Source organism: Podarcis filfolensis (assembly GCF_964270895.1).
Source record: "Podarcis filfolensis genome assembly, chromosome: 7".
NCBI lineage: Eukaryota > Metazoa > Chordata > Lepidosauria > Squamata > Lacertidae > Podarcis > Podarcis filfolensis.
In genome coordinates, this window is record NC_139603.1 from 4,992,202 (window position 1) to 5,016,410 (window position 24,209).

General features: G+C 41.8%; 5 protein-coding genes across 5 annotated transcripts in view; all 5 read left to right on the forward strand.

Moving 5' to 3' along the window:
• The window catches only part of LOC310767368 (uncharacterized protein), a 49,228-nt gene extending 36,864 nt beyond the window's left edge, over positions 1-12,364 (forward strand). Inside the window, exon 5 of the mRNA XM_083624238.1 lies at positions 9,874-12,364. Within this exon, the coding sequence (XP_083480364.1) occupies positions 9,874-9,939 (66 nt within the window). The 3' untranslated portion in view covers positions 9,940-12,364. The remainder of the gene's footprint in view (positions 1-9,873) is intronic.
• LOC310767504 (protocadherin gamma-B1-like) lies at positions 1,478-18,238 on the forward strand. Its single transcript, XM_083624544.1, has 2 exons — positions 1,478-1,970; positions 15,155-18,238. The coding sequence occupies exon 2, from the start codon at positions 15,594-15,596 to the stop codon at positions 18,048-18,050; it is 2,457 nt and encodes an 818-aa protein (XP_083480670.1). The 5' UTR covers positions 1,478-1,970; positions 15,155-15,593; the 3' UTR covers positions 18,051-18,238.
• Positions 4,404-7,274, forward strand: LOC310767511 (protocadherin gamma-A6-like; the record flags this gene model as incomplete). Its single annotated transcript, XM_083624552.1, has 1 exon — positions 4,404-7,274. The coding sequence occupies exon 1, from the start codon at positions 4,854-4,856 to the stop codon at positions 7,272-7,274; it is 2,421 nt and encodes an 806-aa protein (XP_083480678.1). The 5' UTR covers positions 4,404-4,853.
• On the forward strand, positions 10,317-13,110 carry LOC310767369 (protocadherin gamma-B1-like; the record flags this gene model as incomplete). Its single annotated transcript, XM_083624239.1, has 2 exons — positions 10,317-12,746; positions 13,102-13,110. 2 exons carry the CDS (start codon positions 10,317-10,319, stop codon positions 13,108-13,110), a joined length of 2,439 nt encoding a protein of 812 aa, XP_083480365.1.
• A 2,991-nt stretch (positions 18,239-21,229) lies between the features above and the next one.
• On the forward strand, positions 21,230-24,167 carry LOC310767512 (protocadherin gamma-A6-like). Its single transcript, XM_083624553.1, has one exon. It carries the CDS (start codon positions 21,494-21,496, stop codon positions 23,912-23,914), a length of 2,421 nt encoding a protein of 806 aa, XP_083480679.1. The 5' UTR covers positions 21,230-21,493; the 3' UTR covers positions 23,915-24,167.
• The last annotated feature ends 42 nt before the right edge of the window (positions 24,168-24,209 follow it).

Below are 24,209 nucleotides of genomic sequence, written 5' to 3' on the forward strand. Positions count from 1 at the left end.
TGTGGATAGGAAAAACTTTCACATAAGACTAGGCAGAGACAGCTGTTTCTTGTAATGGCTTTGAAACGCTAAGCGCCAGGGCCGGCCCACCCACGAGGGAAGGTGTGGTGACCACTTTAGGTGGCAGAGTCCACCAGGGCGGCAGATCCCGATGTCAGTTCCTGACGTAGATCTTCACTTACCCCATCTTCCCTGGTGAGGAGGGGGTGCCATTCTCAGGTCTGTCTCAAGTGCCAAAATGTACTGGGCCGGCCTTGCCAAGCACTGCTTGGCTTTTTGCTACATACAAAACTATTCCTGGAGAAAATATACCAGAACTTTCCTATCACTAAATACAGTATGGTAATTAATTCTCTTCTGACAGATAAACAATAATCTCTGCTGTGGAGCCTCTTCTAGAAAATGCATATTCACTCTTTTTGATCTCCTGTGTGTATCTGTGGCAGCCTTTATGTTTTAGAAGTGCTGGCAGCTCTTCTCCCCCATTCTTCTGAGGAAATTTTTATCTTTTCTGAATACTTTTTCTACTGCCCTCACAATTAAGCAAGCACCTTCAATCCCTTACTAGTCCTCATATTAAACCTTGCTAATAAATAAATAAAAATCCAGTATATATGCAATGCTGGAGCGCACAGTCCTGATTATATGATTTTTTTAAAAAAAGTTCTTAAATGCCATGAATATGAGCTGTTTGTTCCTAGAAACTGGGATGTGTCGTTCCTGTGGTGGGTTTGTCTGAGATGAAGTAATCCCTAGAAGTTATTTTCTCTAGATATTACTACACAGTAAATGTGGATGGATGTTAAAAACTCACCCAAAGGCAAATGTGAACACTTTGCAAAGAGGCTTAGACATATCTTATTCTGTGAAAGAGCTAAAGACCTGCCAATCATTAAGAATTCACTGTATAGTTAACTTGCAGTATAATGGTATACATACCTACTCAGACGTGCTTAATGGATACAGGATGGCAGACGAGGCTTTGGTTTAGGGTTGGCATTGGGGGAAAACAGGGTTCTTGTGCCTTTAACAGATTTATGGCAGACAGAAATTCAAGAGGTTGAGCTTTTCCTAGTATGGAAATACAATTATGGGAAAAGTTTCACCATGACTGTGCTCACTCTAATTTTGTGGTATACCGTGCTCCCCACAGCAGCCATTTTGTATTATGCCATGCACCCATGGCAACCATTTTGTGATTGGCACACACAGCACTCTCTCAGAATTAAAAAAAGTGACCACTGGTCCAATGGTGTAATTGTAAAACAGGCAAACTGTCAGGTTTCTGAGGTGGCAGCAGCTAGAGTGAGGAAAGGTGAAGAGCAGGCCCTCAGCCTGGCAGAACCACCTCCCCCGCTTCCTTGCTGAGGAGAAATGAGCAGGCCTTGGGACTGAGGCTTTATAAAATGATGTGAAGCTGTACTGGTTCCCTGACCACCTGAATTGATATTTTTGCCTAGATGGGGTAACCACTGTACAATACTTCTGGTGGACATGCTGTCATGTGCCTCCCTGCCACAGGGGACCACTATCTGAGATATATTTGGCAGGTATTCATGGAAGGGATGTGGAACTCCCTGCCCTGGAAAGTCCTCTGGGCCTCCTGCCTGATGGCATTTCACTGCCTGCTGCAGGCCTTTTTATTCCAATAGGCACTAATCCTGCCTTGAAGCTGAATATTCTTGACTATATCTCAAATATAGACATTTTTTTAAAAAATCCACACTGACTCCATGGCAGGATTGTTGAAGTGACTTATTTTATCTGCAAAGTCTGAGGTAAATTACCATAGTGTACAGAGTCCAGATTTATTCTTCCAAAAGAACTCTGCCAAATTCTTCTTAATATATTTGGGGACAAATGATAGAGAAGGAAGACGATTTATTTACTGCTGCTGCAATATTACCACTCCAAATTCTAGGATGGATTGAGGGGAGCATCACATGTTCGAAACAAAGGGAAACAGAGGTGTGAGTGACATTTATTCCTTCCTGTATAATATGCAAAGCAGAGCTAGGCACAAGGATCATGGAATGATGGATGATTCTAGCAGGTGAAATTCTTGCATTTTATCATAGTGGAGACACATGTGTTCTCACTTCAAATATTAGAATTATAGAGTTGAAAGTGACCTCAGTAATCATCTAGTCCAACCATCTGCCAATGCAGGAAATTCACCATTGCTGATAATCTCTGTTTAGAACTTCTAATGAAGAAGAGTACACAACTTAATGGATGCAGTCTGATCCACTTTCAAGCAGCTCATGCCTGCAAAAGGTTCTTCCTAATAGTCTAAATGCTTTTTCTTGCAATTTGAATTCTTTTTTTGTTTCCCCATTTTGGACACATTCCAGTTTGCCAATATTCTTCTTAAACTGTGGTGCATGGAAATGGGCACAGTACTCCGGGTGAGGTTGTCTTACCAAAGCAGGATATAGATATTCCATTACTTCTCACAAGCTGGACCCAGTATTTCTGTCAATGTGAACTAGAACTGCATTAGCCTTTCTAGCTATTGCATTGCACTGCTGGCTCATGTTTACCTTGTTGTCCGCTAAAGCCCTAGATCCTTTTCACATGTACAACTGTCAAGCCAGGTATCACCCATCCTAGATTTGTGCACCTGATTCTTCCTACCTAACGCAGAGATTTAAATTTATCTCTATTGAAAGCTGTTTTGTTAAAAATGTCCCCTTTCTGCATCCAGTCATGATCCAAGTATTATTAGCTATTATTAGGCATGAGGGAGCTGCTTTCTATGAGTAGACTCTATGCAGTTGGGATCTAAGTGAGAAACCATGTAGGCTGAGTTTATGCAAGAGGAGTGCGTTCAGTTTATGTGGGTAGGACCTGCGTGATCAGCTCACTCATTACGCCCCAGCTGCATGGAGACTGTTTGGAGGAAAGCAGCTCCCAAGCAAGAGGCATGCTATTTAAAAGCCTTCTGAGTCACTTGGTTTTCTTGTGCTTCGCCAGCTTTCACCACAACTCAAATGGCATCCAGCTAGGCTTCTGTTTCTGATGTTTCAGGTCCCCACTTCAGCAGGAAGTAGAAGAGACACTGGTGTTTATTATCTTACCTTCTACATGGTGCCTACTTAAAAGCATACCTCATGAGAGGCCATCTGAATACCTGTAGCCTCCAACTACACAGTAAAGTTGCAAAATTTCTAGTTATGGGTGCTTATGGAATCAGGGGTGGGATTTCAGATAGTTGTAGTCACACCTCCCAGTGGCCATGATGTGAGGTGTGTTCATTTGAGAATATTGTTGGTTAGCTATAAATCAAAGAAGTGACTGAGTTGATGGCCAAAGTCAAATTGAGTTGACTTCAGAGAACAACCAAGCCTCCAAAAGAAGAGCTGTCAGTGATAAAATCATAAGAGGATAATGGAATACAACAGCAAACTGGAAGTATCTGGGATAGATTATCGAAATTGTTTCCCCACTTTAATGGAGACTTAAAAGATTCAGATCTGCTACCTCAGAATGTAATGGTGTGAAAACAAAAGTGCCTTCTTGATACCCTTAATACATCTCTTGTTTCAAAACGCCAGTTTCAGATTATTATGGTACTAGAAAGAATAGCTATCCTCATGACGGGCAGGGTGCAAGTCTTAGTTCTTGGACACTTTAGTTCCATTAATCTTGTTCTGATTATTGGCTTTCACTGAAAACGCTCTGCAGTTCTACTTACTGGATGTAATGGAAACTTCTCATCTCAAAGTTAGTGTAAGAGCCTGAGGAACTATCAGATGAGAACTGAAGAAACTGGACACATGGGATTACTGAAGGAGGGAAAGATGGAGAGGAAAGAGGATGTATGATTATTTTTCAAGCACAGCCCTGTGGAAGTTGACTTTCCATGATGCAATCCCCTGCATCTAAGAGCTGCCTGTGAAAGACAGAACCACTTGGACAGGGTTGGGGGGGAAATCGCACAAATGTAACTGCATGTGAAGGTCAAATAAAGAATTAACTCTGAGAAGGAAATGGGAGAGGCAGGGAAGAATGATTAGAAAACTGCACATGATAGATCAGCATACATAGATGAGCAGGACTGAATTGCACATATCGTAGTATAATCACCTGCCAGATCCTTGGTTATACAGTGGTACCTTTAGTTACAAACGCCTCAGGTTGCAAACGCTTCAGGTTACAAACTCCGCTAACCTGGAAGAGTTACCTCGAGTTGAGAACTTTGCCCCAGGATGAGAACGGAAATCGTGTGCTGGCGGCGCAGCAGCGGCAAGAGGCCCCATTAGCGAAAGCACACCTCTAGTTAAGAACAGTTTCAGGTTAAGAATGGACCTCCGGAACAAATTAAGTTTGTAACTAGACGTACCACTGTATGCTTATAATATTCAATATTCAACTAAGACTGGGAGTAAACACGAGAACACCTGAGAAAAAGTACCTATTGTGATTTTTTTTTTAAGGACAAAACTGGCTTATATGAGTTATATATCTATTAGTGAGTTGAACAAAAAGATCAGTCAACTGAAATTTCCTGATAATACCATAAAGAATAGAAGGAGTTATGGAAGAAAATGTGTATTTAGGATTCCAAAATAAGGCTTCTGCAGTTTTGTATTGAGCCTCATGGTGTCGCTGTTCACCAATAAGGAAAAAAAGTAAAAGATCTAGCCTCACAACCTTAGCTATTACAGTGCAGCACACAATAACTGAGGCGAGGCTGAACATGACAGTACAGAAAGCAAAACTGAAGGAAGTTTTGCTTAGAAACAATTTGGCTATTTTGAACTGGAACTAGGAGCAGAACAAAGGGAACACCAGAAACCAATATTAGAGTTTTTGAACAGAACCAGCATTTTTTATCCTGGTACAAAATCATGGAAGAAACCCAGAGACTCGGGAGTTGCAGAAAAGGAATCCTTCAATGCCTTGTCATGGTGACTATCTGGAAGCTAATTTCTGGGCAGATCCGCTATTCCATTCCTGAGGAGATGCAGAAAGGCTCTTTTGTGGGGAATGTTGCAAAGGACCTGGGAATGGATGGGAAGCAGCTTTCAGACCATGGACTCCGCATTGTTTCCAGTGTAGGTATGGTTCAGTATTTTGCTTTGAATGTCAACAATGGCCATTTACAGATTTCTGAGAGAATAGATAGAGAGGAAATCTGTGGAGAGACAGACAAATGCATATTGAAGTTGCAGGTTTTTATTGAAAGTAAATTAAAACTTTATGGTATTGAAGTGGAAATTACGGATATAAATGATAATGCACCTTGGTTTCTACCAAAGGAATGGAAAATGAAAATCAGTGAGACATCAACACTTAGAGACAGGTTTCTTCTACCCAAAGCGCAGGATCCAGATCTAGGGATAAATTCTATACAAGATTATCAACTTGCAGGCAGTAGCCATTTTTCTCTGCATGTGCAGACAGGAGAAAATGGGGCAAGACATGCTGAGCTGGTGCTGGAGAAACTTCTGGACAGGGAAGAGCAACCAGTTTATGATCTCATCTTCACAGCTACTGATGGGGGTGATCCAGTGAGATCTGGTACTGCTCAAATTCATGTGATTGTTCTAGATGCAAATGACAATGCACCGATTTTCACGCAACAAATCTTTGAAGCAAGCATGAATGAAAATATTCCTAAAGGGTCGATAGTGTGCACAGTGAGAGCCACCGATGTTGATGAAGGAACCAATGGAGAGGTAAAATACTCCTTTGAAAAAAACACAGAGAAAAATTCTAAAATGTTTCTACTGAATTCAACAACAGGAGACATTACCCTTGCAGGAAGCCTTGACTTTGAAATATCATCCTTATATGAATTTGAGGTGCAAGCCATTGATGGTGGTGGTCTAAGTAACAGATCAAAGGCTGTTATCTTTGTAAAAGACTTAAATGATAATGCACCTGAAATAGCAATAACTTTTGTTCTCAACTCTGTGTCTGAGAACACACCAACTGGAACTGTCATTGCCATTTTAAATGTCCAAGACAGAGATTCAGGAGTCAATGGGGAAGTTATATGCTCAATTCCCAATAGCCTTCCTTTTCAACTTAAAAAAACAATGGACAGTTTTTACACTTTAGTGACAGACAGAGCCCTTGACAGGGAACAAGTGGCGACCTATGATATCCCTATTACAGCAACTGATAATGGGACTCCGACATTATCAACCTCTGCAATTATTTCACTGCAGCTGTTAGACACAAATGACAACCCCCCAGTCTTTTTACAGTTAGCCTACACCTCTTATCTCCTAGAAAATAATCCAAGAGGTGCCTCAGTCTTTTCCCTGAAAGCAAGTGATCCAGACTGGGAAGAGAATTCCAGAATAGTATATTCCATCACTGATGACCAAGGAAGTGACTCCCGCCTCTCCTCCTACCTCTCCATTAACTCTGAGACAGGGGTTATATATGCTCTGACCTCCTTTGATTATGAAGAGTTTCGAGACGTTCGGTTCCGTGTAAAGGCTCAGGACGGAGGTTCTCCACCACTCAGCTCCAATGTCTCAGTGACACTCTTCATCCTGGACCAGAATGACAATGCTCCCCAAATCCTGTACCCCTCCCCTCCCACTGACGGCTCCACGGGGATAGAGCTGGCCCCTTGCTCCTCGGAGCCAGGCTACCTGGTCACTAAGGTGGTGGCCGTGGATGCAGACTCTGGCCAGAATGCCTGGCTCTCCTACCAGCTGATCAAGGCCACCGAGCCAGGGCTCTTCACTCTGGGGCTCCACACGGGAGAGATCAGGACGGCCCGCTTCTTTCTGGAGAAAGATGCCCTCAAGCAAAGCCTGGTAGTTTTAGTGAAGGACAATGGGCAGCCACCTCTCTCTGCTTCAGCCACTCTAACTGTGGTCCTGGCTGACGCCATCCCTGCAATTCTCTCAGACCTGAGCAGCATCTCAGCTCCTGTAGAGCCTCCGTCAGACCTCACTTTCTACCTGGTCCTTGCAGTGGCTTTTGTCTCCTGCTTGTTCTTCACTTTCCTCCTTGTGTTGCTGGCCATCAAGTTGCACAGGTGGAGAAATTCTCAGCTGCTTGAGTCGGGGACTGTGAATTTCAGTGGTGCTCCTATCTCACAGTTTGTGGGGATTGACGGAGTCCGAGCATTTCTGCACTCCTACTGCCAGGAGGTTTCTCTCACTACAGACTCTAGAAAGGCAAATTATTCCAATACTCTGAGCAATAAAGAGGCTTGTGAGGCAAAGGATCCAATCCTACCTGGTGAAGATTTAAACTTGAACAATGAAGGCTTAATCGTAGTCCAGGTGAGCAAACAATTTTAGATTAACATGCTTTTTTGTTGTTTTATTAATATCAGAATATATTTCCCATTTGCCTCTGCTTTCTCATTATATTCAGAACTATGTCAGTCTTCTTTTTATTCCGTTCAGCTCTTCCTTCTTTTAGTCATCACTGCGTATGTGATCCTTCTGTGAAGTATCTTCTTTCATCAAATCTTTATCTTGATGCATCAGGTGACCAATCTTTGCCTCATTTGTGTTACTTCGGACTGCTTGTGGGGGCTCAAAAAACAGAATGCTCTGTAAGAAAACATAGTTCCCTACATGTTGCAAACAATCATGCCTGGGAGACAGTTATTAGCCTAATTTTATTTCTCTCACCTAGTTTTTATGTGGAAGTGTATTTCCCAACCAGTATTGATCAAGACTTCAGTATGTGGGTTCTTGTTTAATTTACGGATGGATTTGGTGCATTCTTAATTGTTTTAACTTTGACTGTTGTATTTTGTTTTTATCTCATTTCTGCATGACATTTCCAAAAGTTGGGATGGATGGATAGACAGCTAGTATATCAATAAATGAGTATATAAATGTAAGCAGCCACCTATCTCGGTACTGGCAAGACATAGGTTTACTGCCTCGGTGAGCACTAGAAACTAGGGGCCTATGAGAAGTCAGTGTCCACTCCAGGCATTCAGGCAGACAAGCTCTTAAACTGGAAGCAAAGTGATTCATTGTTCTTTTTTTCCCCAAGCAGCTTGTACACTACAAATACCTACTGTGGTCTGCATGGACAGATAGGATAGTCAAACATCTAGTCAGCAAGTAACTTTGGTGGACTTGTTTGCATGTCCATGGTACTTCATAGGGACTTCTCTGATAGTAAGTAACCCCTTTCCACTACACTCCCTCCAGAAAGCTGATATTGATATTCCCATTGCCAAAAGGCTTGTTATGTCATTTTCCAAAAGCAGTTATGGTTTTACTTAACCTTTTATTGACTGAGATATTATTGATGTTTGTATATTTTAGAATGATAAGATAAGGAGACTTAATTGGGGAGGGGACTCTGGGAATAAAAAAGAAAAAAATGCAAGCAATTGTATATAAGATTGGTTGCATTATGTTCCTTATAACTTGGAACCTTCACCCTGTGTCAGAAAACAACAGCAACACACTAACTTTTTTTGGGGGGGTGGGTTCTACCCCAATGAGATTTCCAATATAAGGGGAGGGTAGAATTTTGAATCCCAGAAAATATATGTGTCTGTGGTGTCAGAAGAAGAGTGCTTGAGTGTCCAAAAATCCCAAGCCGGAAAACACTTATTTGTAGGATGTGTTTCTGACCCCATTAAGAAACTCACAAGAAAACTGTCCTGGGATAGAGAGATGTCCCCAAACAAGATTATATGGTTTGTGCCAAGTTATTGACACAGATGTAACTCGTAGGGGCTGAACTTTGGAGATATTGTAGGGGTGACCATTTGTGACAATGTCCTGGAAGTCCATTTATTGCAGAATGAAAACTACACTGGAGAGGGGGTGGGGATGCTTTGATTCACAGAAAATTGCATGAGAGAAACTGGAAATGATTTATTACTTAGGAACATTGTGGGGGAAATGGTTCTAGAAATAGTTGCTTTAAATTATTGTAAATACAAGTGGTAAAATATTTTGATCACATTAATCAAATGCACATTGGTTAGTTTGGTCTTTCAGTATTTTATTTCTTTGCAGAAATTATTTAAACAGAATAATGCAAAAGTATAGAGATATTAATGCTATGTTTAAACTGGATGAAAGACAGATAGCAAATAACATACAAATTTTTTACGTGTTATCTCTTTTATAAAGAGTGCAGGTAGCTTTAGTCCAGGTCCTATGGGAAGATTTTAAATACAAGTTCTACCATCTTTTTTAATCACTTTAATTCAGCGAGGACCCAGTTTTCTTTGATTTACCGTATTTTTTGCTCTATAAGACTCACTTTTTCCCTCCTAAAAAGTAAGGGGAAATGTGTGTGCGTCTTATGGAGCGAATGCAGGCTGCGCAGCTATCCCAGAAGCCAGAACAGCAAGAGGGATTGCTGCTTTCGCTGCGCAGCGCTCCCTCTTGCTGTTCTGGCTTCTGGGATTCAGAATATTTTTTTTCTTGTTTTCCTCCTCCAAAAACTAGGTGCGTCTTGTGGTCTGGTGCGTCTTATAGAGCGTAAAATACGGTAATTTCAAACATAAAATGGGGTTCATCAGTACCGTTAGCTAAACCTCCCTGCCATTTCTTCCCCTTTTCAAGTAAAAAAAAAAAAAATCACCTTTGTGTGGGGTGCTAGTATTAACTGTCAATGGGCAGAGGTAGAAAAGTCCTAACCTTGAACCAGAAATGATGCACAGAAGTGGAATTTCCTGCCAGAGAGGATGTCAAGTGTATTTCCCTCTGCCTCCTGATCCAATGAAGGAGACATTGACAAACCTTGTGTACCCTGACAAGGAATTACACTCCTTAAATGACCTAGAAGACCCCAATTTCTTTAGAAGCCTCTGGAAACAAAGCTTCTATATCTGATGAGCCCTCCTCACCAACAAGCATCCCCTCTCTACTATTCCTATGGTTTTTCTTGGTTTTTCTTCACTTATTTTTAAAGAAAGAAAATAAAGCAATGATGCTGAATGGTGAGGGACTGGGAAGCAAAGAGGATGCACACAAGTGATGGAGAAGAAATTTGTTTCTGACTGCATTTAGAGGTGAACATGTATAACAAGCAATTCCCTACTTAAGAGATAAAATTCCATGTAGAATTATAGAAATAGTAAAAGCAGTTCCCCGTGTGGACTCAGAGTGTCACTGTTGGACAACATGGGAGCAGCCATGGCTCAGCATTTCTGAGACTCTTGTGGAGCAGTCTCTCTCTCTTAACACTTCAGCTGAGCAGAAAGGAAAACCTTTTATTTTAAAAGCTGCTCAAGAAAGGAAAGCCCTCAGCTTCCCAAAGATCGGCTCAAAAGAACAATATTTCTATTATCTTACATAAGTCTACTGGGAGTCTTGAAAACTGAAGTGAAAGAGGAGGAGAAATCAGGAAAGGCAATGGATGTGATGGAAGTAAAGCAGGCAGAGAGAACAAGGAAGATCATGAGGAGGCAAGTACTGTTTCTGATCATATTCTGGTCTGTGTTCTGCTGCCAGGTGGTGTCTGAGAAGGTTCAGTATTCAGTTCCAGAGGAAGCAGAGCAGGGCTCCTTTGTGGGGAATCTTGCTAAAGACCTGGGGTTGGATGTCAGAGAGCTGTCAAAGCGCAAGCTTGGTATTTCTTCAGAAAAGAAATTCTTTGATCTGAATGAACAAAATGGCAACCTGTATGTGAATGAGAGGATAGACCGGGAACAGATTTGTGGGGAATCATCTACTTGTGTCCTTAAATTAGAAGTTGTGGCACACAATCCTTTGAATATTTTCCATGTAAATATTTTTATTCAGGACATTAATGACAATGCCCCACATTTCCAGAATGAAAATATTGAGCTTAAATTTAGTGAATCTACTCTGCCAGGAACTAAATTTGCTCTTGGAAATGCTGAAGATGATGATATCGGAATGAACTCCCTCCAGAATTATCAGTTGAGCTCAACTCCATATTTCAAACTAGAAATTCAAGCTGGCGATGATGGTTCCAAATATGCAGAATTAATATTACAGAAACAACTGGACAGGGAAAAGGAACAGATGCACCACATGGTCCTAACAGCCATGGATGGTGGAGAACCTCCAAAAACCGGAACAGCCAAAATATTGGTAACAGTTATTGATATTAATGACAATGCCCCTGTTTTCACCCAGACAAACTATAAAGTGAGCCTGAAGGAGAGTGCACCCAAAGGAACTTCTGTGCTTCAAGTCAAAGCATCTGACAGTGATGAAGGGTCAAATGCTGAGATCACTTATACTTTCAGTGACATCCCAAAAACAGCCAAACAGAAGTTTCATCTGGATCCCAGAGACGGAACAGTTACACTTATAGAAAGTGTTGATTTTGAGGACAGACAAAAATATGTTATGAAAATTCAGGCAAGTGATGGAGGAGGATTGGCGGCACATTGCAATGTGGAGATTGAGGTTCTTGATGAGAATGACAATGCTCCAGATGTGATCCTTACATCCGTGTCCAGCCCAGTTCCTGAAGATGTCACATCTGGAGCTGTGATTGCTCTCATTAAAGTTCAGGACAGGGATTCTGGGGATAATGGAGAAATCATCTGTCACCTGAAGGAACTTGTACCTTTCCTGATAGTCTCATCTTCGGATAATTACTTCAAGCTCCTCATAGATGGTGCCCTTGACAGAGAAAGGACTCCTGAGTATAATATTACAATCACAGCCACAGACAAAGGCACACCTCCACTCTCCACACACAAAACTATATCAATACAGATCTCAGATATCAATGATAACCCACCAGCCTTTGAAAAATCTTCCTACACTGCCTACATTCCAGAGAACAACCCATCTGGAGCTTCAATTTTCCACATCAAGGCCTCTGACCCAGATCTGGATCGCAATGCCAGAATCACTTACGCCATCCTTAACAGCAACATCAAGGATCTGCCTCTTTCCTCCTATGTCTCCATTAACTCTGAGACTGGAATCATCTATGCCCAACGCTCCTTTGACTATGAGCAATTCAGGGAGTTTCAGATTCAAGTGAAGGCCCAAGATGGAGGTTCTCCACCACTCAATAGCAGTGCCACAGTGACAGTATGTGTTTTGGATCGAAATGATAACGCTCCGCAGATCCTGTACCCCTCACAATCAACAGAGAGCTCACCTTTCTTTGAGATGGTGCCTCGGTCAGCTGAGTCGGGTTATCTGGTGACGAAGGTGGTGGCCGTGGACTCTGATTCGGGACACAATGCCTGGCTCTCCTTCCATCTCCTGCAGGCCACAGAGCCCTCACTCTTCAGCATTGGCTCCCACACAGGAGAGGTGCAAACAGTCCGAGCATTACTTGAGAGAGATGCAGTGAAGCAGAGGCTGGTCATCCTGGTGAAGGACAATGGGCATCCTCCTCTCTCAGCCACCACAACGTTGAGCCTGGTGTTTGCTGAGAACTTCCAGGAGGCTCTTCCAGAAATGAACTCCCAACCAAATGACTCAGAGTATCAGTCTGATCTACAGTTTTATTTGGTATTGGCCTTGACCTTGGTGTCTTTTCTGTTCTTGGTGACAGTGATTCTGACCATTCTGATGAAGCTTCGAAGGTCAAGGAACCCCACTTTCCTTCAGTGCTTTATTCCTGACCCCCACTCAAAGGCTGGTGCCATATTCCCACCCAATTATGAGGACGGAACTTTGCCTTATTCCTATCAGGTCTGTCTGTCCTCTGAATCCAGGAGGAATGAGCTGACATTCCTGCAGCCCACTGTCCAAATAGCAGAGAACATCCTTTGCAATGGCAACTCTGACATTTCTTTGATGGTCAGTGGAGGTAATTTAAATTCTGAAAAGGAAAATGACAGCATGGTGAGTTATATTGCATTTTGTATGTGTGTGTGGAATTAGGTGTGTTATCACTTGTTTGAGAGTTTAATTGTATACAGTGGATGTTATCAGACTGGCATCTGAGACAATTCATGCCATGTTACCAGGAAGGTAGGTAGGGAGTAATACTGAGCTGCTACTGCTGCAGAGCAGCCTAATGGGATGCATTTTTCAGCAGTTGTTGAGGGAGATAACTGCAAATTGTCAAAACCTCAGTCTGAATTATCTAGATGCCTATCTTCATGCTGACTTAGGGTAATGATCTGGGACCACAGCAATGCATGTTTTAGTGGAGACAGTGCTAAATTGTTCTCTTTCTTTCTTTCTTTCTTTGCAGCATGACTAAAATTGAATATGTAGCTATTTTAATGTTCTCTCTTTAAGAATATACAGTATATGCAAGAACAAACACAAAAACATCCTACATAGTATACGCTTCAAGAAGTTTGCAATTTTTTAAGTTATTGGCAAAATTCTCCTTATTATCAAACTAGATATTGGGAAGTTTGTGGAGAGCTTTTTATGTGTTATGGGGAAGGAAATAGCGGATTGAACATCTTTTGTTGGCAGTCTGCCCGCAGAGAGTATTACATGGTGATTGATAATAGCCAGACATAAGTCTTGGTTCCCATATTCATTTCGGGGGAAAAGAGTGAACAAGAGATTTATCTCTGGTGCTTTGAAAAAGCTGTTTTCTGTGTCAAGAGACCAAGAAGCAGTCAGCTCCTAGGAACTCGGATGGGGGTTAAGCGACTTGAGAGCTGAGGAATTTACATCTTGTCCTAAAGCCATGTAAGAGCCATGATGGGTATGGGATCTGCAAAAGTCTCCCTTTCCTAATTATATTTGGGACAGTTATAATTTATAACTGAGGGAGATTTGTCCAGTTTTAGCAATGGAAATCTGTATTTTTGTATTTTTTAGATTGAGAGTATATAAATGTTCTACATCGTTAAACTTTTATATTATTAAAAATGAATAAAAATAATATTTTTAAAATGACAGCCATAATTTAAAGCACACAGAAAGTTAAAATCACAACAGAATAGATTAATACAAATTAAAGCAAATTAAAAATGCAAGCAATCGTATGTAAGATTGATTGCATTATGCTCCTTATACCTTGGAACCTTTACTGTTGGAAAAAAACAGCAACACACTAATTCTTTGGAAGGGGTGGGGTGTTTCTAACCCAGTGAGATTTCCAATGTATGGTGGGGGTAGAATTTTGAATCCCAGAAAATATATGTGTCTGTGGTGTCAGAAGAAGAGTGCTTGACAATGTCCAAACATCCCAAGCTGGACAACACTTATTTGTGGGATGTGTTTCTGACCCCATTAAGAAACTCACAAGAAAACTGTCCTTGGTTAGAGAGATGTCCCCAAACAACATTAAATGGTTTGTGCCAAGTTAGTGACACAGCTGTAAGTGGTAGGGGCTGAACTTTGGAGATATTGTAGGGGTGACCATTTGTGACAATGTCCTGGAAGTACGTTCATTGCAGAATCAAAACTGCACTGGAGCGTGTGGGGTGGCAATGCTTTTATTCACACAAAATTGTATGATGGTTAAAGAGCAACTGGAAATGATTTAATATTGGGAACACATGGGAATAAATGGTGCTAGAAATAGTTGCATTGCATTATTGTAAATACAAGTGGTAAAATATTTTGATCACATTAATCAAATGCACATTGGTTAGTTTGGTCTTTCAGTATTTTATTTCTTTACAGAAACTTTTAAAATGTAATTATGCAAAGTATAGAGATATTAATGCTATGTTTAAACTGGATGAAAGACAGCAAATAACATAATAATGCATTACATGTTATCTATTTTATAAAGAGTGCAGCTAGCTTTAGTCCAGGTCCTATGGTAAGATTTTAAATATAAGTTCTCCCATCTTTTTTAATCACTTTAATTCAGTGAGGACCCAGTTTTCTTTGAATTAGTTTCAAACATAAAATGGGGTTCATCAGTACCGTTAGCTAAACCTCCCTGCCATTTCTTCCCCATTTCAAGTAAAAAAAATCACCTTTGAAAAGGTGTGAGGTGCTGGTGGGAACTGTCAATGGACAGAGGTAATACAGTCCTAACCTTGAACCAGAAATGATGTTCCTGAACATGCACAGAAGTGGAATTTCCTGCCAGAGAGGATGTAAAGTGTAGTTCCCTCTGCCTCCTGATCCAATAAAGGAGACATTGACAAACCTTGTGTACCCTGACAAGGAATTACACTCCTTAAATGACCTAGAAGACCACAATTTCTTTAGAAGCCTCTGGAAACAAAGCTTCTATGTCTGATGAGCCCTCCTCACCAACAATCATCCCCTCCTCTACTATTCCTATTGTTTTCTTGTGTTTTTTCCCCACTTGTTTTTAAAGAAAGAAAATAAAGCAATGATGCTGAATGGTGAGGGACTGGGAAGCGAAGAGGATGCACACAAGTGATGGAGAAGAAAATTGTTTCTGATTGCATTTAGAGGTGAACATGTATTACAAGCAATTCCCTACTTAAGAGATAAAATTCCATGTAGAATTATAGAAATAGTAAAAGCAGTTCACCGTATGGACTCAGAGTGTCACTGTTGGACAACGTGGGAGCAGCCATGGCTCAGCATTTCTGAGACTCTTGGAGCAGTCTCTCTCTCTCTTAACACTTCAGCTGAGCAGAAAGGAAAAGCTTTTATTTTAAAAGCTGCGCAAGAAAGGAAAGCTCTCAGTTTCCCAAAGATCAGCTCAAAAGAACAGTATTTCTGTTATCTCACATAAGTGTACTGGGAGTCTTGAAAACTGAAGTGAAAGAGGAGGAGAAATCAGAAACAACAATGGATGTGATGGAAATAAAGCAGGCAGAGAGAACAAGGAAGATCATCAGGTGGCAAGTACTGTTTCTGTTCATATTCTGGTCTGTGTTCTTCTGCCAGGTGGTGTCTGAGCAGGTTCAGTATTCAGTTCCAGAGGAAGCAGAGCAGGGCTCCTTTGTGGGGAACCTTGCTAAAGATCTGGGGTTGGATGTCAGAGAGCTGTCAAAACGCAAGCTTGGTATTTCGTCAGAAAAGCAATTCTTTGATCTGAATGAACAAAATGGCTACCTATATGTGAATGAGAGGATAGACCGGGAAGAGATCTGTGGGGAATCATCCACTTGTGTCCTCAAATTAGAAGTTGTGGCACACAATCCTTTGAATATTTTCCACGTAAATATTTTTATCCAGGACATCAATGATAATGCCCCACATTTCCAAAATGAAAATATTGAGCTTGAATTGAGTGAGTCTACTCTGCCAGGAACTAGATTTGCTCTTGGAAATGCTGAAGATGATGATATTGGAATAAACTCCCTCCAGAATTATCAATTGAGCTCCACTCCATATTTCAAACTAGAAATTCAAGCTGGCAATGATGGTGGCAAATATGCAGAATTAATATTGCAGAAACAATTGGACAGGGAAAAGGAACAGATGCACCACATGGTCCTTACAGCCATGGATGGTGGAGAACCTCCAAAAACCGGAACAGCCAAAATATTGGTAACAGTTATTGATATTAATGACAATGCTCCTGTTTTCACCCAGACAATCTATAAAGTGAGCCTGAAGGAGAGTGCACCCAAAGGAACCTCTGTGCTTCAAGTCAAAGCATCTGACAGTGACGAAGGGTCAAGTGCTGAGATCACTTATACTTTCAGTGATATCCCAAAAACAGCCAAGCAGAAGTTTCATCTCGATCCCAGAGATGGAACAATTACACTTATAGAAAGTGTTGATTTTGAGGACAGACAAAAATATGTGATGATAATTAAGGCAAGTGATGGAGGAGGCTTGGCAGCACATTGCAATGTGGAGATTGAGGTTCTTGATGAGAATGACAATGCCCCAGATGTGATCCTTACATCCGTGTCCAGCCCAGTTCCGGAAGATGTCACATCTGGAGCTGTGATTGCTCTCATTAAAGTTCAGGACAGGGATTCTGGGGATAATGGAGAAGTCACCTGTCACCTGAAGGAACTTGTACCTTTCCTGATAGTCTCATCTTCGGATAATTATTTCAAGCTCCTCATAGATGGTGCCCTTGACAGAGAAAGGACTCATGAGTATAATATTACAATCACAGCCACAGACAAAGGCACACCTCCACTCTCCACACACAAATCCATATCAATACAGATCTCAGATATCAATGATAACCCACCAGCCTTTGACAAATCTTCCTACACTGCTTACGTTCCAGAAAACAACCCATCTGGAGCTTCAATTTTCCATGTCAAGGCCTCTGACCCAGATCTGGATCGCAATGCCAGAATCACTTACTCCATCCTTCACAGCAACATCAAGGACCTGCCTCTTTCCTCCTATGTCTCCATTAACTCTGAGACTGGGATCATCTATGCCCAACGCTCCTTTGACTATGAGCAATTCAGGGAGTTTCAGGTTCAAGTGAAGGCCCAAGATGGAGGTTCTCCACCACTCAATAGCAGTGCCACAGTGACAGTATGTGTTTTGGATCGAAATGATAACGCTCCGCAGATCCTGTACCCCTCACAATCAACAGAGGGCTCACCTTTCTTTGAGATGGTGCCTCGGTCAGCTGAGTCGGGTTATCTGGTGACGAAGGTGGTGGCCGTGGACTCTGATTCAGGACACAATGCCTGGCTCTCCTTCCATCTCCTGCAGGCCACAGAGCCCTCACTCTTCAGCATTGGCTCCCACACAGGAGAGGTGCAAACAGTCCGAGCATTACTTGAGAGAGACGCAGTGAAGCAGAGGCTGGTCATCCTGGTGAAGGACAATGGGCATCCTCCTCTCTCAGCCACCACAACTTTGAGCCTGGTGTTTGCTGAGAACTTCCAGGAGGCTCTTCCAGAAATGAACTCCCAACCAAATGACTCAGAATATCAGTCTGATCTACAGTTTTATTTGGTATTGGCCTTGACCTTGGTGTCCTTCCTGTTCCTGGTGACGGTGATTCTGACCATTCTGATGAAGCTTCGAAGGTCAAGGAACCCCACTTTCCTTCAGTGCTTTATTCCTGACCCCCATTCAAAGGCTGGTGCCATATTCCCACCCAATTATGAGGATGGAACTTTGCCTTATTCCTACCAGGTCTGTCTGTCCTCTGAATCCCGGAGAAATGAGTTGACTTTCCTGCAGCCCACTGTCCAAATAGCAGAGAACATCCTTTGCAATGGCAACTCTGACATTTCTTTGATGGTTAGTGGAGGCAATTTAATTTCTGAAAAGGAAAATGACAGCACGGTGAGTTATATTGCATGTTCCTTATAGGGAATTTGGTGTTATCACTTGTTTGAGAGTTTAATTGTAAACAGTGGATGTTATCAAACTGGCATCCCTGAGAATTCAGACCATGTCATCAGGGAAGTAGGTAGGGAGTAGTATTGAGCTGCTACTGCTGTAGAGCAAGCTAATTGGACCTTCCAGCAGCTATTGAGGGGCAGAATAGCAGGATGGCGGAGGCTCTGTCAGAATTGTCCAGGTACAAATCTGCATGGTAACTCGGTGTTGTGCTAAGATCACAGAGTGGTGCAGCATGGCTGAGTGGAAAGAATGATATTTTCTTCTTCTTCTTATCTTTGCAGTACAAATGCAATTGAATATGTAGCTATTTTCACATTCTGTCCTTTAAGAAATTTACAAGAAGAAATACCAAAAAGTCTTTCATAGAATATTCTTTAAATAAGTTGGTAAATTTTTTAGTAATTGGTAAAATTTTTCAACTGAATTTTAGGAAGTGTTTGTGGAGCTTTTTATGGGTTGGATTATTTAATGAGAGTAAAGGATTAATTAATCACTAAACGTTTTAGAATAACTTGATTTGGTTCTCATATATACAAATAATCTTACATAGCATTTGGATATTGTGTTCCTGTCACAGATAGAGCTTGGGATTTGGGTCTGATGAGAATAGCACAACATATTAAGTGGTGGAGCTTTGATGGAAGCTTATCAGTTGTACAAGCATTTCTTAGGTCCTGTGACTGCATGCTGTTTGTAGAATGAAAAATGCTCATGTACAACCTGTGTAGAAGAGTGACATCAAAAGGGAGTTTCTCTTGGCATGATTTCTAGAGATGTTGTATACCACTCTTTGTGGGGGGTAGTGGTGGGGGGACTATAGAATTATTTTAAATAAAAAATTAAATAATATGCACATATCCCCCCGCTTCCAAGATATGTATATACTGGAAATGGTCCCTGAATTGACAAATACCCTAAACCAAACATGACCATATCATGAACCCGAAACTATCCCCTGCCCCCCCCCCCGGCTCCTGCCCTGGCCAGGTCCTTTATTCTCTTATACAGTGGTACCTTGGGTTACATACGCTTCAGGTTACATACGCTTCAGGTTACACACTCCGCTAACCCAGAAATAGTGCTTCAGGTTAAGAACTTTGCTTCAGGATAAGAACAGAAATTGGGCTCCGGCGGCTCGGCAGCATCGGGAGGCCCCATTAGCTAAAGTGGTGATTCAGGTTAAGAACAGTTTCAGGTTAAGAACGGACCTCCAGAACGAATTAAGTACTTGACCTGAGGTACCACTGTACATTACTGATGTCCAGTGTGGATGCAATCGCAAAGTACTGGCATTCATTTCCTTGGCATTTGCATTAGAGATTATGACAAATTGTAACAGTTGTAGTGAACACTTTGTATGTAAGGATGTGTGGATGTGGAGCATGTGGTTAGTATTTCTACTTATACCATCTCTAGTCATGCTTCCATACTGCAGAAATATAGGGGACAAATGACTATTGAGTCACAGCTACCAATGGTAGATGCCCTTTTAACTCTTTGGCATGGAATGTTTTCTTATGGAGAGTCAATCTGGCCAGGACATACACCTGCACATCCTGTAATTGCTGTACTTTAAAGCTGGGTCATGTTCACCACCAGTGTATATTCCATTAGGAAAGATGAAGACTAATGTTAAAAGAACATTTGTTGGCATTATCTAGTGGATAATTCAGTGTCTTGTCCCTCCTGCTAATGGCCAAATTCAGTTTTAGCAGTTTAATCTTGTAGAACAAGAAGCACAACATCAAGCTCTCCAACGAAGATGGCCGAAAACCACCTACCTTTGCTGTTTAACAAGCGCTCACATGCTAGTTTTTAATAAAGCTCTCTTCTGAGTTTGACATCCATAGAATCATAGAATCATAGAGTTGGAAGAGACCACAAGGGCCATCGAGTCCAACCCCCTGCCAAGCAGGAAACACCATCAGAGCACTCCTGACGTATGGTTGTCAAGCCTCTGCTTAAAGACCTCCAAAGAAGGAGACTCCACCACACTCCTTGGCAGCAAATTCCACTGTCCAACAGCTCTTACTGTCAGGAAGTTCTTCCTAATGTTTAGGTGGAATCCTCTTTCTTGTAGTTTGGATCCATTGCTCCGTGTCCGCTTCTCTGGAGCAGCATCCAGTTTTCACATGTGTGCTTCTAAGCTACCATTGAATGTTATCCATCCACAGTAGTGATGTTTGTGATAAGCTGGAGCTGTGGATGAGGCAGTGGTGTGGCTGGGTCTGTATGCTTCTGTCAGCAACCAATCTGGCATTCCTACTGGTGCACCTGCATGGCCCTAACCTTGCCGTGGCTGAAGCCCAGCCCTTTCCAGATAAGCAGTGGCAATAAATTACAGAGAATGTAGCCATTTTACTTATTTGCTCTGTGCAGTAATACCTAGTGTTAAGAATGTTCAAGGCGCTTCACATATAGTGGTGTGTAACTCTTACAATAACCCAGAAAAGTAGATCAATGTTATGATATTGGGGTGGGGGGAGAGGCTGCATTCAATTTGTGGGGAATATTGAATTGGTTATTTTTCCTGCGTTTAATGGCAGCATTTCTGTCCTGTTCTTTTCACTGTGGTACCTGCTGTGCTAAGGAACTGTGGTTTTTGACTGATATACCACCAAGTTGTGCTGAATTTCATGCACACCAGCGTATTTGGTGTGACACAACAATGAATGTCATTGGCTAATGCCACAACTCTGTCAGCCTTTCTGCACATGGATGCCTCTGTTTCCCCAGGAAAACAGCAGGAAAGAACTGTGTGTCAGCATATCAGTTTCCTCACTTTACAACTATAAATATTACACTGACACAAAGAAAATAGGAAGTACCAGAGGCTTACTATTCTTTTTTCTGCATCCAAAACGAATCTTTTGAATGTCCAGCAAACAACATTGCTGAGAAAGTTCAATATTTCAGAATTAAATTCATTCCAGAATTTCCAGTAATGGGGTAGGGAAGGAACCCTAAACACACTTGTCTTTCCTGCTCCTTTTCAGTTTGTTTACTACAACAGAAGTTGTCACTCTTCTTTATCCTTATTGGGTAAATTTGAAGGAAAATAATAAAGAATATAGAAAAATATACATAGTTATCCTAGCTATGTCTTCATTTATAATATTTATAATATTATAATAAACTAGTACAGTGAAATGGTGTTTATTTAATTTTCAAAAGTGAAGTTTTTGCAGTTTGGGCTTGATCCTCTGGGTGTCACTGTTCACCAGAATGGAGCAGAAATGTGAAATCCTGCCCAATTGAAGTTGCCTTTCCGTTAAACACAAACACAAAATATCTGAAGGAACAAGCTGCTTGTCAGTGCAAAGAAGAAATGGAAGTGCATTTTCCTTAGAAAAAAATTGGATACAGCATCTTTTGAACGAAAATCTAAGGGTCTTTAACCTGCTGCCAGGATGGAAGGAATTCAGAGGCTGTGGAATTGCAGAAAAGGAATCTTCCAGTGCCTTTTCATTATGTTTTCTTGGAAGGCAGTTTCTGGGCAGATCCACTATTCCATTCCAGAAGAGATGCACAAAGGCTCTTCTGTGGGGAATATTGCAAAGGACCTGGGAATGGATGGCAAGCAGCTCCCAAACCATGGACTGCGCATTGTTTACCCTGTAGGTATGATTCAGTACTTTTCTTTGAATGCCAACAATGGCCATTTGCAGATATCTGAGAGAATAGATAGAGAGGAAATTTGCAGAGAGGCAGAGAAATGTATGTTGAAGTTTCAGGTTCTTGTTGAAAGCAAACTGAAGCTTTATGGAATTGAAGTGGAAATTACAGATATAAATGATAATGCTCCCCACTTCCCTCTATGGGAACAGGAGCTGGAAATCAGTGAGGCATCTACACCTGGATTCCAGGTTCCTCTTCCCAAAGCTCAAGATCCAGATTGGGGGATAAATTCAGTGCAGAGCTATCAACTCACAGGCAGTAGCAGTTTTGCTTTGCATGTGCAAACAAAAGAAAATGGTGCCAGACTTGTTGAACTTGTGTTGGAAAAGTCACTGGACAGAGAGGAACAATCAGCTTACGATTTGCTTCTCACAGCTACTGATGGAGGTGATCCTATCAGGTCTGGCACATTACAAATCCACATTGTTGTTATTGATGCAAATGACAATGCACCAGTTTTCAGCCAACCTCTCTATGAAGTGAGTATCAATGAGAATATTCCCAAGTGGTCCATACTTTTGACAGTGAGAGCAACTGATATGGATGAAGGAATCAATGGAGACATTAAATACTCTTTCCAACAAATTACAAAGCGCGACTCCCAAATGTTTCTGTTAAATTCCACAACAGGTGAAATCATCCTTATTGGGAATCTTGATTATGAGGAATCATCTTTATATGCATTTGAGATACAAGCCAAAGATGGAGGAAGGCTGAGTGACAGATCAAAAGTTGTGATATCTGTTACAGATCTGAATGACAATGCACCTGAATTATCAGTTAACTTTGCCACCAACACCATACTTGAAAGTTCACCATCCCAAACGGTAATTGCCATTTTAAATGTCCAAGACCGAGATTCAGGAATCAATGGGGAAATCACATGTTCAATCCCTAGCAACCTCCCTTTCCAGCTAAAGAAGTCCATGGATAACTTTTACAGTTTGGTGACTGATGGTGCCCTTGACAGGGAACAGGTGTCAGTCTTCAATATTACTGTCACTGTTACTGACCATGGAGTCCCCCCTCTTTCTGCAGTCACAGTTATCACACTTCATGTTTTAGACACAAATGACAACCCACCCCTCTTTGAAAAAACAGACTATACTTTCTATTTTGTTGAGAATAACCAAAGAGGAGCCATGGTCTCTTCCTTAAGAGCAAATGATCTTGACTGGGAAGAAAATGCCAGAATAACATATTCCATCACTGATGACCAAAGAAGTGACTCCCGCCTCTCCTCCTACCTCTCCATTAACTCTGAGACGGGGGTTATATATGCTCTGACCTCCTTTGATTATGAAGAGTTTCGAGACATTCGGTTCCGTGTAAAGGCCCAGGATGGAGGTTCTCCACCACTCAGCTCCAACGTCTCAGTGACTCTCTTCATCCTGGACCAGAATGACAATGCTCCCCAAATCCTGTACCCCTCCCCTCCCACTGATGGCTCCACTGGGATAGAGCTGGCCCCTCGCTCTTCTGAGCCAGGCTACCTGGTCACTAAGGTGGTGGCCGTGGATGCGGACTCTGGCCAGAATGCCTGGCTCTCCTACCAGCTGATCAAGGCCACCGAGCCAGGGCTCTTCACTCTGGGGCTCCACACGGGAGAGATCAGGACAGCCCGCTTCTTTCTGGAGAAAGATGCCTTCAAGCAAAGCCTGGTAGTTTTAGTGAAGGACAATGGGCAGCCACCTCTCTCTGCTTCAGCCACTCTGACTGTGGTCCTGGCTGACGCCATCCCTGCAATTCTCTCAGACCTGAGCAGCATCTCAGCTCCTGTAGAGCCTCCGTCAGACCTCACTTTCTACCTGGTCCTTGCAGTGGCTTTTGTCTCCTGCTTGTTCCTCATCTTCCTCCTTGTGTTACTGGCCATCAAGTTGCACAGATGGAGAAATTCTCAGCTGCTTGAGTCGGGGACTGTGAATTTCAGTGGTGCTCCTATCTCACAGTTTGTGGGGATTGACGGAGTCCGAGCATTTCTGCACTCCTACTGCCAGGAGGTTTCTCTCACTACAGACTCTAGAAAGGCAAATTATTCCAATACTCTGAGCAATAAAGAAGCTTGTGAGGCAAAGGATCCAATCCTACCTGGTGAAGATTTAAACTTGAACAATGAAGGCTTAATCGTAGTCCAGGTGAGCAAACAATTTTAGATTAACATGCTTTTTTGTTGTTTTATTAATATCAGAATATATTTCCCATTTGCCTCTGCTTTCTCATTATATTCAGAACTATGTCAGTCTTCTTTCTATTACCTTCAGCTCCCCCTTCTTTTAGTTATTACTTTATATGCGATCCTTCTGTGAAGTATCTTCTTTCAACAAATCTTCATCTTGATGCATCAGATGATCTGTCTTTGTCTCTTACTTTCGACTGCTGGTGGAGGCTCACAAAACCTTGTGCACATCTATAAAAAAACATAGTTCACTACATTATTGAAACTATCAT